The following is a 16117-nucleotide window of genomic DNA, read 5'->3' on the forward strand; positions in this document are numbered from 1 at the left end:
GAAGGAGGGCGAGCTTTAACCGAGCCAAAGAGGTGTTGCATAAAAGGAAGGTGAAGTTCGGGATGCTGCAGCCGGCAAGACTATGGGTCACGTATCAGGAGAGACACCATTATTTCGAGACGGCGGAGGAAGCATGGACCTTTATCAAAGAGGAGAAATTGGATCGGAACTGAGGGACTGATGCTGCAGGAAATGTTATTGTTAATGTTATGGTTGAAGTTAATTGAGAAGTAAATTGGGAAGGGGGGAGACATGGGGAAATGTGGGCGCCGGTGAGCGGGGAAAGACGGGACATAGTTGGAGAATGGGGAAGCGGAGGGGGAGGGGAAAGGGAGCTGCGCCATAAGAGGCGGGTTAGGTAAAGGGATGTTCCCGCGCTAGAAAGAATAAGGCGGGAAGACAGGCGCAAGGCGGATGGGAATTCCCCACGAGGGGGGGTCGAGGCGTGAGCAGGAGTAGCCGGGGTCAGTTGAAGTCAGCTGACTTACGGAAGTAATATGGGGGGAGCAATCACGCTAGAAAGAGATCTAGCGGGGGGGGGACGGGACGACATCTGGGTTGCTGCTGCGGAAATCCAAAAGGAAATGGCTAAAGAGTGGGTGGACGGGGATGGTGTGCGACGCTGGGAGAGCGAGTGGGAGCGCGGAGGCGGGATATGGGACTGGCCTAGAGAAGGTAATGGCTAGTCGACACGGGAGGGGGGCAGGTAGCCCCCTAGTGAGGCTGATCACGTGGAACGTGAGAGGCCTGAACGGACCGATAAAAAGGGCCCGAGTGCTCGCGCATTTGAAAGGACTAAGGGCAGACGTGGTTGTGCTCCAAGAGACGCACCTAAAGGTGGCGGACCAAGTTAGGTTAAGGAAAGGCTGGGTGGGACAGGTGTTCCACTCAGGACTAGATGCAAAGAACAGAGGGGTGGCCATTTTGGTGGGGAAACGGGTAGCATTTGAAGCAAAGAACATCGTAGCAGATAGCGGAGGTAGCTATGTAATGGTGAGGGGCAGGCTGGAGGGAATGGAGGTCGTGTTGGTTCATGTGTATGCCCCAAACTGGGACGATGCGGGATTTATGAGACGGATGCTGGGGCGTATACCGGACCTGGAGGTAGGAAACTTGATTTTAGGAGGGGACTTTAATGCGGTGCTGGACCCGGGGCTAGATAGATCCAGCTCAAGGACCGGAAGAAGGCCGGCAGCGGCCAAGGTACTTAAGGGGTTTATGGACCAAATGGGGGGAGTGGATCCATGGCGATTTCTTACACCTAGGGCTAGGGAGTTCTCCTTCTTCTCCCATGTCCATAAAGTGTACTCCCGGATAGATTTTTTTGTTTTGGGAAGGTCGTTGATCTCTAGGGTGGAAGAAGCTGAGTACTCAGCCATAGCGGTTTCGGACCATGCCCCACATTGGGTGGACCTGGAATTAGGAGGGGAAAGGGAGCAGAGAACACTCTGGCAATTAGATGTGGGATTGATGGCGGATGAGGGAGTGCGGGGGTGTCTTGAGAGATACCTGGAGGTCAATGACGACGGCGAGGTCCCTGTGGGAGTGGTATGGGAAGCACTAAAAGCGGTGGTCAGAGGAGAGCTGATCTCCATTGGGGCCCACAAAAGGAAAACAGAGGCCAAGGAAAGGGAAAGATTACTGGGGGAGATTTTAAGGGTGGATAGGGAATTTGCAGAGACCCCGGAGGAGGAACTGTACAGGGAGAGGAGACGACTCCAGACGGAGTTTGACCTTCTGACCACCAGAAAGGCGGAGGTACTGTGGAGGAAGGCACAGGGGAGGAGGTATGAGTATGGGGAAAAGGCTAGTCGCCTGTTGGCTCATCAATTGCGAAAGAGGACAGCAGCGAGGGAGATAGGAGGAATTAAGAGACGAAAGGGGAGACACGGTGCGAAGGGCAGGAAAGATAAATGAGGTGTTCAAGACCTTTTATGAGGGACTGTATAGGTCTCAACCCCCAGAGGGAGAGGAGGGGATGCGGCAGTTCCTGGACCAATTGAGGTTCCCGAAAGTGGAGGAGCAGGAGGTGGTAGGCCTGGGGGCACCGATTGGGGTGGACGAGGTTATTAAGGGACTGGGAAACATGCAAGCAGGGAAGGCCCCGGGACCAGACGGGTTCCCGGTGGAATATTACAGAAAATATGTGGACTTGTTGGCCCCGTTGATGGTGAGGACATTCAATGAGGCCAGGGAAGGGGGGGACTCTACCCCTGACGATGTCGGAGGCGACGATATCGCTAATTTTGAAGAGGGATAAAGATCCGTTGCAGTGCGGGTCCTATAGACCTATTTCATTATTGAACGTGGACGCCAAATTGTTGGCAAAGGTACTGGCATCGAGGATAGAGGACTGTGTCCCGGGGGTGGTGCACCAAGGCCAGACAGGGTTCGCAAAAGGAGACAACTGAATGTTAACGTGCGATGACTATTAGGGGTGATAATGATGCCCCCAGTGGAGGGGGAGGCAGAGATAGTGGCAGCAATGGATGCAGAGAAGGCATTTGATAGGGTGGAGTGGGAGTATTTATGGGAAGTGTTAAGGAGGTTTGGGTTCGGGAACGGGTTTATTAGCTGGGTTAGACTTCTTTATGGGGCTCCAACGGCAAGTGTAGTTACGGGTCGACAAAGATCGGAGTATTTCCGACTATATAGGGGAACAAGACAGGGATGCCCGCTGTCTCCATTGTTGTTCGCGTTGGCAATTGAACCTCTGGCCATGGCGTTGAGAGACTCCAGGAAATGGAGAGGGGTGATTAGAGGGGGAGAAGAACACCGAGTCTCGTTATACGCAGATGACCTATTGTTATACGTGTCGGACCCAGCGGGGGGGATGATAGAGGTTATGCGAATGTTGAGGGAGTTCGGGGATTTCTCGGGGTATAGGCTAAACATGGGGAAGAGTGAATCATTTGTGATACATCCAGGGGACCAGAGTAGAGAGATAGAAGGCTTGCCTCTAAGGAAAGTGGAAAGAAACTTCCTATACCTAGGGATTCAGATTGCTAGGAGCTGGGGAACCTTGCACAGACTTAATCTGACACGGCTGGTAGAACAAATGGAGGAGGACTTCAAGAGGTGGGACATGCAGCCTCTGTCGCTGGCAGGCAGGGTGCAAGCAATTAAGATGATGGTCCTCCCGCGGTTCTTATTTGTATTTCAATGTCTCCCTATACTAATCACTAAGACCTTTTTTAATAAAATAGACAGGAGCATAACGAGCTTCGTGTGGGCAGGGAAAGTTCCGAGAGTAAGGAGGGGGTTCCTTCAGCGTAGTAGAGACAGAGGAGGATTGGCACTACCGAACTTGGGCGATTACTATTGGGCCGCCAATGTGGCAATGATACGTAAATGGATGATGGAGGGTGAGGGAGCGGCGTGGAAAAGACTGGAGAGAAAGTCCTGTAAAGGGACGAGTTTAGAGGCGCTGGTGACGGCGCCGCTACCGTTCTCACCTAAAAAGTTTACCACGAACCCGGTGGTGGCGGCAACATTGAATGTCTGGGGACAGTGGAGGCGACAGAGAGGGGTGCGGGGAGCCCTGGTGGGGTCCCCAATCAGGAACAACCATAGGTTCGCCCCAGGAAGAATGGATGGAGGATTTCAGAGCTGGCACCAGTTGGGAATTAGGAGGGTGGGAGATTTATTTATAGATGGGACTTTTGCGAGCTTGGGAGCATTGGAGGAAAAGTATAAGTTGCCCCGGGGAAATTTCTTGAGATATATGCAGGTGAGGGCGTTTACTAGACAACAGGTGAGGGAATTTCCGTTGCTCCCGACACAGGGGATTCAGGACAGAGTGCTTTCAGGGGTGTGGGTCGGAGAGGGCAAGGTGTCAGAGATATACCGAGAGATGAGGGAAGAGGGGGAGGAGTCGGTGGGCGAACTAAAAGGAAAGTGGGAAGAAGAACTAGGGGAGGAGATAGAGGAGGGTATGTGGGCTGATGCCCTAAGCAGGGTAAATTCCTCTTCCTCATGCGCCAGGCTTAGCCTGATTCAATTTAAGGTGCTACATAGAGCACACATAACGGGAGCAAGATTGAGCAGGTTCTTTGGAGTGGAGGACAAGTGTGGGAGGTGTGGCGGGAGCCCGGCAAACCACGCACATATGTTTTGGGCGTGCCCGGCACTGGAAGGGTATTGGATGGGAGTGACGGGAGTGATTTCGCGGGTGGTGAAGGCCCGGGTCAAACCAGACTGGGGGTTAGCTCTATTTGGAGTTGCGGATGAGCCGGGTGTGCAGGAGGCGAAAGAGGCCGACGTTGTGGCCTTTGCGTCCCTAGTAGCCCGGCGCAGGATCCTACTCATGTGGAAGGAGGCGAAACCCCCGGACTGGAGGCCTGGGTAAATGATATGGTGGGGTTCATTAAATTGGAGCAGATAAAGTTTGCCCTGAGAGGGTCGGTTCAAGGGTTCACCAGGCGGTGGCAGCCATTTCTCGACTACCTAGGGGAACGTTAGAGGGAAGACAGATGACCAGCAGCAGCAACCCAGGGGGGAGGGAGGGGGGGGGTTTAGTTTAGTTTATGTCAAAAGATAATGGGGTTTTGTTATTTGTGTATTGTTAAAAATTTCTTTATTGTTACGTTTGCTTTGTAAGAGGGGAAAAATTGTTGTCTGGAAAAAATTTTCAATAAAATATATTTTTAAAAAAAGATACACGACGAGTCCGGTGGTGGCAGCAACGCTAAAGATCTGGGGCCAGTGGAGACGGCACCGGGGTGCAATGGGAGCATCGGTGTGGTCCCCGATCAGGGGTAACCACCGGTTTGTCCCGGGGAGGATGGACGGGGGGGTTTCAGAGCTGGCATCGGGCGGGGATTAGAAGAATGGGGGACCTGTTCATAGATGGGACGTTTGCGAGCCTAGGGGCACTAGAGGAGAAGTTTGAGATACCCCTGGGAAATGCTTTCAGATACATGCAGGTGAGGGCGTTTGTGAGGTGGCAGGTGAGGGAATTCCCGTTGCTCCCGGCACAGGAAATTCAAGACAGGGTGATCTCGGGTGTATGGGTGGGAGGGCAAGGTGTCGGCAATATATCAGATGAAAGAAGAGGGGGAGGCATTGGTAGAGGAGCTGAAGGGTAAATGGGAGGAGGAGCTGGGGTAGGAGATTGAGGAGGGGCTATGGGTTGATGCCCTAGGTAGGGTTAATTCCTCCTCCTCGTGTGCCAGGCTCAGCCTGATACAATTTAAGGTGGTTCACAGAGCGCACTTGACGGGGGCGAGGTTGAGTAGGTTTTTTGGGGTAGAGGACAGATGTGGGAGGTGCTCAGGAAGTCCGGCGAACCATGTCCATATGTTTTGGTCATGCCCGGCACTGGAGGGGTTCTGGAGGGGAGTGGCGGGAACAATATCTAAGGTGGTGAAAGTCCGGGTCAAGCCAAGCTGGGGGCTAGCAATATTTGGAGTAGTGGACGAGCCGGGAATGCAGGAGGCGAAAGAGGCCGGCATTCTGGCCTTTGCGTCCCTAGTAGCCCGGCGAAGGATCTTGCTAATGTGGAAGGAGGCGAAGCCCCCCAGCGTGGAGGCCTGGATAAACGACATGGCTGGGTTCATTAAGCTGGAGAGGATAAAGTTTGCCTTGAGAGGGTCTGCGCAGGGGTTCTACAGGCGGTGGCAACCGTTCCTAGACTATCTCGCGGAGCGTTAGATGAAGGTCGGTCAGCAGCAGCAGCAACCTGGGGGGGTCTGCCTGGGGGGTATTTGAGCAAGAGAACACATGAAAGATCTGGAAAACTGGCATGTACGGGAGGAATCCAGTGTACAAAGCTCTGTAACATATCGTTTTACCATGTTTATATCTTGCTATGTGCGTTTTCTTTCTATTTTGTTACGGGGGGGGGGGGGGTTTGTTTGTAAGGGTGAAAAATTGTGTTAAAAACTTTAATAAATATATATTGTTTTAAAAACAGTAACCATATAATAGGACAGGGTTTTAAGGAAGAAATAAAATCATGGGAGGCAGTCAGAAAAGTACAGCGATAATCATGAGGGATTTTAATCTGCATATAGACTGGGAAAATCAGATGGGCAAAGATAGCCTAGATGAGGAATTCATAATGTTTTTGGGATTGTTTCTTAGAACAGCACATCCTGGTACCAACAAGAGAGCAAGCTATACTGGGCCTGGTAATTGAAAATTGAAATTGAATTGAAATTCGCTTATTGTCACGAGTAGGCTTCAATGAAGTTACTGTGAAAAGCCCCCAGTCGCCACATTCCGGCGCCTGTTCGGGGAGGCTGGTACGGGAATTGAACCGTGCTGCTGGCCTGCCTTGGTCTGCTTTAAAAGCCAGCGATTTAGCCCAGTGAGCTAAACCAGCAACAAGCAATGTGCAACGAGATAGGATTAATTAATCACCTCAAAAGGAAGGTGCTCCTAGCGATCATACTATTGAATTTTCCATTCAGTTTGACAGAGAAAAATGTAATCCAAAATTAGCATTTTAAACTCAAATAAGGACAATTATGAGAGTTTGAAAGCACAGCTAGTTATGCAGTGCAGATTGGAAAATAGCCAATGTAATTTATTTATTTTAAAAAAAAGGGAGTGTGTAAGACAGAATGCAGGAATCTACAGGCCAGTTAGCTTAACTTTTGTCATTGGGGGTAAACAGGCAGAGTCAACAGGCTATTAAGGGTTACAGACAGATTAAGTGAGTGGACAGAAATCTGGCAAATTAAGTATAATGTGGGAAGTGGGAAATTGTCAAATTTGGCAGGAAAAATAAAAAAGTATATTATCTAAAAAGTGAGAGATTGCAGAGCTCTGAGATGCAGAGGGATCAAGGTCCTAGTGCATGAATCGCAAAAGGCCAGTATGCAGGTACAGCAAGTAATTAGGAAAGCTAAAATAGATGATCATTTTTTGCGAGGGGCATTGAATACCAAATTAGCAAGGTTTATGCTTGTGTTATATAGGGCATTGGTGAGACCACATCTGGAGTCGTGTGCAGTGTGGGTTTACTTACTTAAGGAAGAATGTAAACACATTGGAAGCTTTTCATAGGTTTAATAAGCTAATACCTGGATTGTGCAGTTGTCTTATGAGGAAAGGTTAGACAGGCTAGACTGTATCGGCTGGAGTTTAGAAGAGTAAGAAGCAACTTGACTGAAATATATGAAATTCTGAGGGGACTTGACAGGGTTGATGTGGAGACAATGTTTCCTCTTGTAGGAGTGTCTAGAGCTAGGCGTCACTGTTTAAAAATAAGAGTCACCCATTTAGAACAAAGATGAGAATTATTTTCTCATGTGTCGAGTGTCTTTGGAATTATTCCTCAGATGGCAGTGGAGGCAGTCATTGAATATTTTTAAGGCAGAGGTAGATGTTTCTTGATAAGTAAGGGAGTGAAAGGTTATTGGAGATAGGTGGGATTGTGGAGTTGAGGTTACAGTCAGAGCAGCCATGATCTTGTTCAATGTTGGGGGAGGCTCGAGGGGCCGGACAGGCGTGAAAGGCCGAGTGGCCTATTCTTGCTCCTAATTCGCATCTTCATATGCTCTTGCTATAAAGTTACCCTATTTTAAGCAAATAAAGTATGCTGTGTGGACGTTTATATTGATCTGTGCTCAATTATAGTACAACTGCAACAGGAGAGTAGATAAACCAAGGTTTTCAACACAAGCTATCTGAATCAACTGTGACAGGTCACAAAAGGTACTAAATGTGAACTTTATTTAAAAAGTCTTTTTTAAATTCAGAACTTTGCTTTCACTCTATAAAATAATTATTCCTGAATTATCTCAATTTGGTGACCAAGGCTCCTTTGACAGTGCCTTCCAAATCAGTGACCTCAACTAACTAGAAGGACAAGGTTAGTGGAAGCAGGGGAAAAGCACAACCCGCAAATTCCCTTCCAAGTCGCTCATCATCCTGACATGGAACTGCTGGGTCAAAATCCTGGAATTCCCTTTTTAACAGCACTGTGGGTGTGGCTATGCCACATAGACTGCAAGAGTTTAAGGCAGCAGCTCACCACTTCTTCTCAAGGGCAATTAGGGATGGGCAATAAATGCTGACCATACCAGCAATGTCCACACCCAAGAACAAAATTGTTTTTTAATTATGTTCGGAAAAATCACATGCAGATAGAAAGGTTACTGCAAAACCACATTATGTTGATGTTAATCTGGCCAGAATTGGAGTTCCTTTTCTTGCACATCTAAGCTGCACTTGGGTTGTTTCAACTCATACATTGTCTGTGAAATAGTTCAAAAACATGGATTATTTGGCCTCTCCTGTTCATTTCAACCCTCTGACAGCAACTCCAAACGTATCCCACCAATTCATACCCTCGTCTTGAAACAGTTTTTTTTCCGTTTCAAATAATTAGCCTCCTTTTTGTTTTTGAGAAAATTCAAAAGATCAAAATCAACCATTAAAAAAAACGAGAACGATCTCCTTCAAAACAAATGGCAAATAGCCTGGGCATTCTGCTCTCTGCAGCAACTGTAGATTTTGCAGTTTTATTTCAGAGACACCCAAAATCTGATTTTGAATTTATACCTTCAGTCACATTGGATCCAAGAATGGGAAAGGAATTTTTTTGGCACCAGACACTGTGTAAGCAGAAAGAAAGAAAAGCCAAGAAAAATGCATTAAATAGCAAAGATCCCGGGGGGGAAAACATTATATAAAAGAACCAGACAAATCAGAAAAGTGAAATATTGCGCTGTAAGCCTTTTAAATGAACTTTATTAAAGATACTTCCAACCACAAAGCTCCAGAAATGTCACATAATAATGATTAAGCTTTGCAGTAGCACATTATTTTGTTTTACAAGTTTAAAAAGAAAATCACTAGGCGGATTACAATTATTTCCAATATTTTTAAATTCTCAAAAATAGTTCATATATCTTGATTTTAATATTGAAATAGACTATTAAACAGTCTTGGAGATGATATTACAGCTGTGCAAATTGCAAGAAACACTGGTTAACCCAGCAGTGGCACAAAGTACAAAAATCTCTAAGTGCAAAGCAACAAATATTGCACAAAGTAAGCATAGTGTTCTTTGTTAAGGAAAAGATGGCAGCCAGTAAAAGGTAAGAATTGCCATAACAATAGAATTATGTTCACCACCGAGACTGCAGTACTTCAAGAAGACACCCCACCAACACATTCCCAGTGATATGCAATAAATGTTGGTCTTGCTAGTCACAGCCATATCCCGAGAATGAATGAAACTGAAGTTGCACTTAAATTAAGGTAATTTGTGTAAAGAACAGAAAGAAAATATGGTTCTGATGTTAAATGTAGATCAAATCAAATCAGATTGGAATGTTGGAACATTTAAAAGTTTGAGACCTGTGTTGTCAAAATAATTCCTTGAATTCACTTTAATTTTGAATGTAAACTCAACATTTAATGACTTACTGCACATACTTAGAAGAATAGACTGATTACAGGACTAAAGGATGCCATTTGGCCTGCTGCATCTATGCTGGTTCTTTCTCAGCTAGACCCACTCCCCTGCCCCTTTCCCTGTAGCCTGGCAAATGTTCTCTCCTCAGGTGCTTATCAGTTTATTTAATTCCTTTGAAAAAATGGATAAAAGTACAATCAACTAAATGGTGTAGTGTTAATAATTATACTGCATTGAAAAGATAAATTTAGGATTTGGATTTTTTCCTTCATTTATGTTATACACAGTTATTTTAAATACCATTAAAGAGATGGAAAATTATAATCAGGAGCAAGACAATGCAAGTGCAGCACGAAGCTCAATAGTTGAATATTTTGAGGAGACTAACTTTTCTTTCCCCATATTGCTATTATTGAAATTAGTTTTTCATCTAATGTTTAATTTTAAGATAGCAATGGAATTTCCAAAATGCCAAGAGAAAATTGAGAAAATCACTGATTCTTGGCCTATCAAAACAATGCGGTCAAATCTAAGAAATTACCTTAGAGGAATGTAACATGATTTAGCTTGGTTAATACTGTAGATAATTTAGATTTTAAATCCAACATTCCAACCATTGACTTAACTGCAAATTTGAAATCATAGTGCAAGTAAACTAGAAAAGGATTTTGTTTTAAAGATTTTAAAATGGTCTTAGTGAACTTATGCTCAAAATCAGATGCAACAGTACTAGGGAATGGAATCTCTACCGTGTCAGCTTAATGTTGTGAACGATTCTCAGGTGAACTGCAAACTAAATCATTTCCAATGTTGCCTCATTGTTGTGCCTTATCTTAGAAGAGTATTTCCTAGTACACATTGTGAATGTTTTGATTTCCTGCACCAGCCATTCATGTTCTTTCCCTGAGTAATACTGTGAATTTGAGACGTTTTATACTGCTTGCTTAGGTTCATAAAAAGCTGGGTTGAAACTGTTCAAACCCTCTTCATGTAGGACACTTACATATGGCCAAGAGCAGAGACATATGGCCAAGAACGGAAACTTTAAGCCCAAGTCTTTGAGGTAAAGGGAAATTATAGCAGCCCATTGCTGCAGCCAATCATTGAAAGAAAAGGTCAGCATGTTTAGCACCAGCATAAAACTGAGTAGCTGATAAATGCTCTCCAATTCATTTTGTACACTTTTTCATGTTATATTCATTGTTTTGCAAAACAGATTTAACAGCATGGAACACTTAAATCAAGCATAAAGTCACAATCCCCAATCCCCCAAAATGGAAGTTTATTGCTCAGCAGAACAACATATCAAAACGCAAAGAATTACAAAAAGCAAATACACACTTAAATCTGCAGCACTGTGTAGGAAACATTTTACGCTAATTTATCTGTGCAGTTTTTTTTGTTTTAAATGTGCAATGCACAGCTTCTGACAAATTAATTACACTAAAAATGTATTTACAGATATTAAGAGTTGAATATACAGGCATAAAAGGCCTTTGAATTCTCCCATTTAATATATGTTACCAGCAACATTAGTGTGAATACCTACAGGCTTTCTCCCATTATTACTATATTCATTATACAGAAGTATACAAAATCCTAGTGATTATATCGTACTTTTAAAAATGGATACCTCATCCTCCAATGATATGTTTTACTATAAAGTACTGCAGTTTTAATTACACTTGGGAGAGGGCACAATTAAGTCTTCCCACCAATAACCTCATGACCAAAAACATACTGTGTACAAGGTGAATTTGTATAGCAATTACAAACTTTGCAAGCAGACTTAAAGCAAGTAAAGCAACACCCATATTAAAAAGAAACAAAATTATATAAAGTAAGCAAAGGTTTTGTGCAGGTGCCAAGGGGTACAGAAAGTTAATGTAATGGTAGTAGTCCAATGCACAGAAAAGTGATAAATACTGAAAATAAATTGTTCAGCTATATTTCAATGGATGTAGGCAATAATCAAGTTCCTTCTCTTTCTATCCACATTTGTTGCAAAATATCTGCCACAGCCCTAATCAGTGTACTTTCACCGTCAGTCATTTCAAAAACCTTTACAGCTTTGTTGGCATCAGCGAAAATACAACTTTGGGGCAGGTGGAATGGAATGTGAACAGGCAGAGCTATTTTAAAATTAATAATGATGTACTTTCTTCATACTTGAATGCAATCGTCGGTTATACCAGTAAGATACAGAAACAAACTATTAATGATCCGTTATTCAGAATGACTGCTTTGTGTTAGCATGCAAAGTTCAGTGCACTTAAAATAGTTTATTTTCAACTCGATGATTAAGTTAAAGATGACAATTTTAAATACATATTATATGGATATAAATATCTACTGATTACTGCCAAGAGGCCAATCCCGTTTCATATAATAGATCTCTTTTTCCTACAAGCAGAGCTTTTTAAAACCTAGCCAACTAGAATTCACAATGAGCCATGAGACAGATGTCCACGGATTTGCATTCACATGCAGCCTGCCCCAGGATTAGATTGTGTTGAATGACCCTTTTTGCTCTATTAAGTTTTAACTCAATGTACCAATCTCAAAATGAACTGAGCCAGTACAGAGAACCAGATACTTACTGTACTTCAAATGGACAGAAATGTCATCAAAACCATCCAAAAATGCTCAACATTTGAAGGTTACTAAAGCAGAAAGGGAACTGAAAATCACGTCCCATTTTCTTACCCCCTTTGCAGGCTTGCTATCTAATACTACCTTGAACATTCATTTGTTTATTGGAAGCTGACGACACAGGATTGCTGTTGGTACTATTGGTGTTGTTTATCAGGCTGCTCGTAATCATGTAGTCCACTTTGTTTTCCAGCTTTCCCAGGCGTTGCAATATGTCATCAAGTAGGATGGCAATTGTCCTTTTCAGATCAGCTAACAAAAGAAAAAATGGAACATTTAATATCTTAATCAATTCCCAGCTGAACACAATTTTCTCTTTAATATTAAATTGTAAATAGAATGCAAAAACATACAAAAATTACTAATATAAACAACACAAAATACTGCTACAAAATAATCCATCCTCAAAATAATGTCTTCACAACATTTTTTGTTCGTTCATGGGATATGGGTGTCGCTAGCTAGGTCAAAATTTATTGCCTACCCCGAATTGCCCTCAAGGTGGTGGTAGTGGTGAGCTGCTTTGAACTGCTGCTGTCTATATAGTGTAGGCGAAGTCACCGGAGAAATTTACAGGATTTTGACCCAGTGACAGTGAAATATTTTAAGTCAGGATGGTACGTGGCTTGGAAGAGAACTCCTAGGTGGTGGTGCTTCCATGTGTCTGCCGCCCTTGTCTTCTAGTTGGACATGGATTTGGACGATGCTGTCAAAGGAGCTTTGGTGAATTCCTGCAGTGCATCTTATAGACAGTACACACTATTGCTACTGTGCATTAGTGGTGGAGGGAGTGAATGTTTGTGGATGATGTGGCAATCAAATGGACTGCTTTGTCCTGGATGGTGTCAAGCTTTTTGTGTTGTTGGAGCTGCACTCATATGGAAAGCATTTCATCACACTCCTGAGCTGTGCTTTGCAGATGGTAGACAGGCTTTGGATAGCCAGATGAGTAGCTTGTTGCAGGATTCTTGGCCTCTGACCCATTCTCCTAGCCATAGTATTTATGTGGCTGGTCCAGTTGAATTTCTGGTCAACGGTAGCCCCAGGGTGTTGATCGTGGGGAATTCAGCAATGGTAGTATCATTGAATATTAAGGAGTGATGGTTAGATTCTCTTGTTGGAGATGGTCATTGCCTGGCACTTGTGTGGCATGAATGTTACTTGCCACTTGTCAAGCCTAGATATTGTCTACGTCTTGCTGAATTTGGACAGGGCCTGCTTCAGTATCTGGGGGATTGCGAATGGTGCTGAACATTGATGATTGCACAAATTGCACAATGACTATCCCCACTTCTGACCTTATGATGGAAGGAAGGTCATTGATGAAGCAGCTACGATGGTGGGCCTTGGACAGTGCCCTGAGGAGCTCTTGCAGTGATGTCCCGGGTGTGAGATACAACCACCCCACCGAATTCCCATTGACTGCAGTTTAGCTAGGGCTCCCTGAAGTCACACTCGGTCAAAAGCTAGCTGCCTCATGTGTAGCACTGTTGATGCCCCCTACCATCGCTACTGATGATCAAGCGTAGGCTGATGGGGTGGCTATCAGCCGGGTTGGATTTGTCCTGCTTTTTTTTGTTATAAAGTAAATGGCCGTTTTACAGCTTTGGCCTTTGCTGTCCTCATAAGATATAGGAGCAGAATTATGCCAATTGGCCCATTAAGTCTGCTCTGCCTTTCAATCATAGCTGATACGTTTTGCACCCCATTCTCCTGCCTTCTCCCCACAACCCCTGATCCCCATATTAATCAAGAACCTATTTATCTCTGTCTTAAAGGTACACAGTGTCTTGGCCTTCACAGCCTTCTGCGGCAATGAGTTCCACAGATTACCACCCTCTGGCTCAAGAAATTCCTCCTCATCTCTGTTTTAAAGGATCGTACCTTCAGTCTGAAGCTGTGCTCTCGGGTTGTAGTTTTTCCCACAAGTGGAAACATCCTCTCCATGACCACTCTATCTAGGCTCTCAGTATTCTGTAAGTTTCAATAAGATGCCTCTCATCCTTTTAAACTCCATCGAGTACAGTCCCAGAGTCCTCAACTGCTCCTCATATGACAAGTCCTTCATTCCAGAGATCATTTTTGTGAACATCCTCTGGACCCTTTCAAAGGCCAGCACATCCTTCCTTCGACATGTGGCCCTCAACTGTACAGTCAGTCTTGTGCCAATTTGATTCACTCCATGTGATATCAAGAAATGGCTGAATGCACTGAATACTGCAAAGACTATGGGCCTTGACAATATTCCAGCAGTAGTACTGAAGACGTTCTCCAGAACTTGCCGCACCCCTAGCTAAGCTGTTTCAGTACAGCTACAACACTGGCATCTACCCAGCAATGTGGAAAATTGCCCATGTATGCCCTATACACAAAAAGCAAGACAAATTCAAACCAGCCAATTACCGCCCTATTAGTCTACACTTGATCATCAGTAAAGCGATGGAAGGGGTCATCAACAGTGCTGTCAAGCAGCACTTGCTTAGCAATAACCTACCCACTGATGTTCATTCGATGTTAAATGCAACGGGTTTAGGGTGAAGTAACATTGCTGTCAGCATTGGACCCAAGTGCAGACATACCGATAGGCCCCTTGGGGACAAAGACTATCTTAAGTGTGATGACGCCCAATATGAGCCAAAGCAATGAGGGCCAGGCATGTTACAAACATAGCATGAGATGGGTAATAGTAATAATAATCTTTATTATTGTCACAAGTAGGCTTACATTAAAACTGCAATGAAGTTACTATGAAAATCCCCTAGTCGCCACATTCTGGCACCTGTTCGGGTACACAGAGGGAGAATTCAGAATGTGCAAATTACCTAACAGCACATCTTTCGGGACTAGTGGGAGGGAACCCGAGCACCCGGAGGAAACCCATGCAGACACGGGGAGAACGTGCAGACTCCACACAGATAGTGACCCAAGCCGGGAATGGAACCGGGGACCATAAAGCAAGCAGTCGAGGTGAAGGTATTTTTAGGCACCTGGACAGATTTGGAGACGCCCTTCAATACACACTAGCCAGAGTCTCTGAGCTGTTCCTTGCAAAACATTGCACATGTGAGTTTTGGAGCTCAGGAGGAGCAAGGTGTGGAGCACATTAACTCTTTGCATCTGGTAGCCACTGCACAAAACAGTCCTACAAATCATTATACCAACTGCTTGGCTTCAGGTTTTTGCCTTAGCATTCATCACGGGTGAGGAGGCCACTTGTCAGGCAGCAGGTAAAAATGGGCAAGAGAGGAAATGTGATGCAAACGAATAATTTTTATGACTTAAAACATTTTCTGGGATTTTCAAGCCTGTGAGGGCCTGCAAAGTTTCGCCCCCTGCATCGGTGGAGGTAGACTCAGCCTTTAGGAGGTGTGGTTACCACTGCTGCCTCACAGCGCAAGGGACCCGGGGGACGATTTTGGCCTTGGGTGACTGTGGAGTTTGCACGTTGCCTCGTGTCTGCGTGGGTTTCCTCCGGGTGCTCCGCTTTCCTCAAACAGTCCAAAAATGTGCAAGTCAGGTGATTTGGCCAGGTTAAATTGCACCTTAGTGTCCAAAAGGTTACATGGGGTTGCAGGGAGTGGGCCTCGGTAGGATGCTCTTTTAGAGGCTCAGTGCAGACTCGCAAGGCCGAATGTCCTCCTTCTACACTTTAGGGATTCTGTGATTTTATGAAGGGCCTCTGACTGGGAGGAGAGTGGTCAACATTTGAGGAGCGGCACTTCCTTGTTCTTTTTGTCCATATTACCTCTCTTGGTCCAACTGCAATTCCCTGCCAGCAGTCAGCTGGAGAGTACTTTGCTGAACATCAGCAGGGGAAAGAAGAGGCAACATTTTGATCAATGCTGCAAACCATTAATGAGGACCACCACACAATTGTTGGACAATCACATTTGAGCTTCATACAGGAAAAATTAAGGTAATATATAGCCAATTCGGGCTGGTGCGTGACTTCAAAAGGAAAGTGGAGGCAATGATGTTTCCACGCATTTGTTGCCCTTGGACTTGTGGGCAATGGTGGTCATGTGCTTGGCAAGCAAAAAGAATTTGGCTAATCTCTACTGTGTCTTGTAGTTGATGGAGAGCCTCAGTGTCAAT

General features: G+C 44.8%; 1 protein-coding gene across 4 annotated transcripts in view; it reads right to left on the bottom strand.

Moving 5' to 3' along the window:
• Positions 1-16117, bottom strand: part of LOC140425216 (alpha-1,6-mannosylglycoprotein 6-beta-N-acetylglucosaminyltransferase A-like) — a 181099-nt gene that overhangs the window by 104565 nt on the left and 60417 nt on the right. For all 4 annotated transcript variants that reach the window (XM_072509259.1, XM_072509260.1, XM_072509261.1 and 1 more), the window contains one exon: positions 12107-12274. In XM_072509259.1, coding sequence (XP_072365360.1) covers positions 12107-12274 — 168 coding nt within the window. The remainder of the gene's footprint in view (positions 1-12106; positions 12275-16117) is intronic.

This window comes from Scyliorhinus torazame, chromosome 6, assembly GCF_047496885.1.
Source record: "Scyliorhinus torazame isolate Kashiwa2021f chromosome 6, sScyTor2.1, whole genome shotgun sequence".
NCBI classification, from domain to species: Eukaryota; Metazoa; Chordata; class Chondrichthyes; order Carcharhiniformes; family Scyliorhinidae; genus Scyliorhinus; species Scyliorhinus torazame.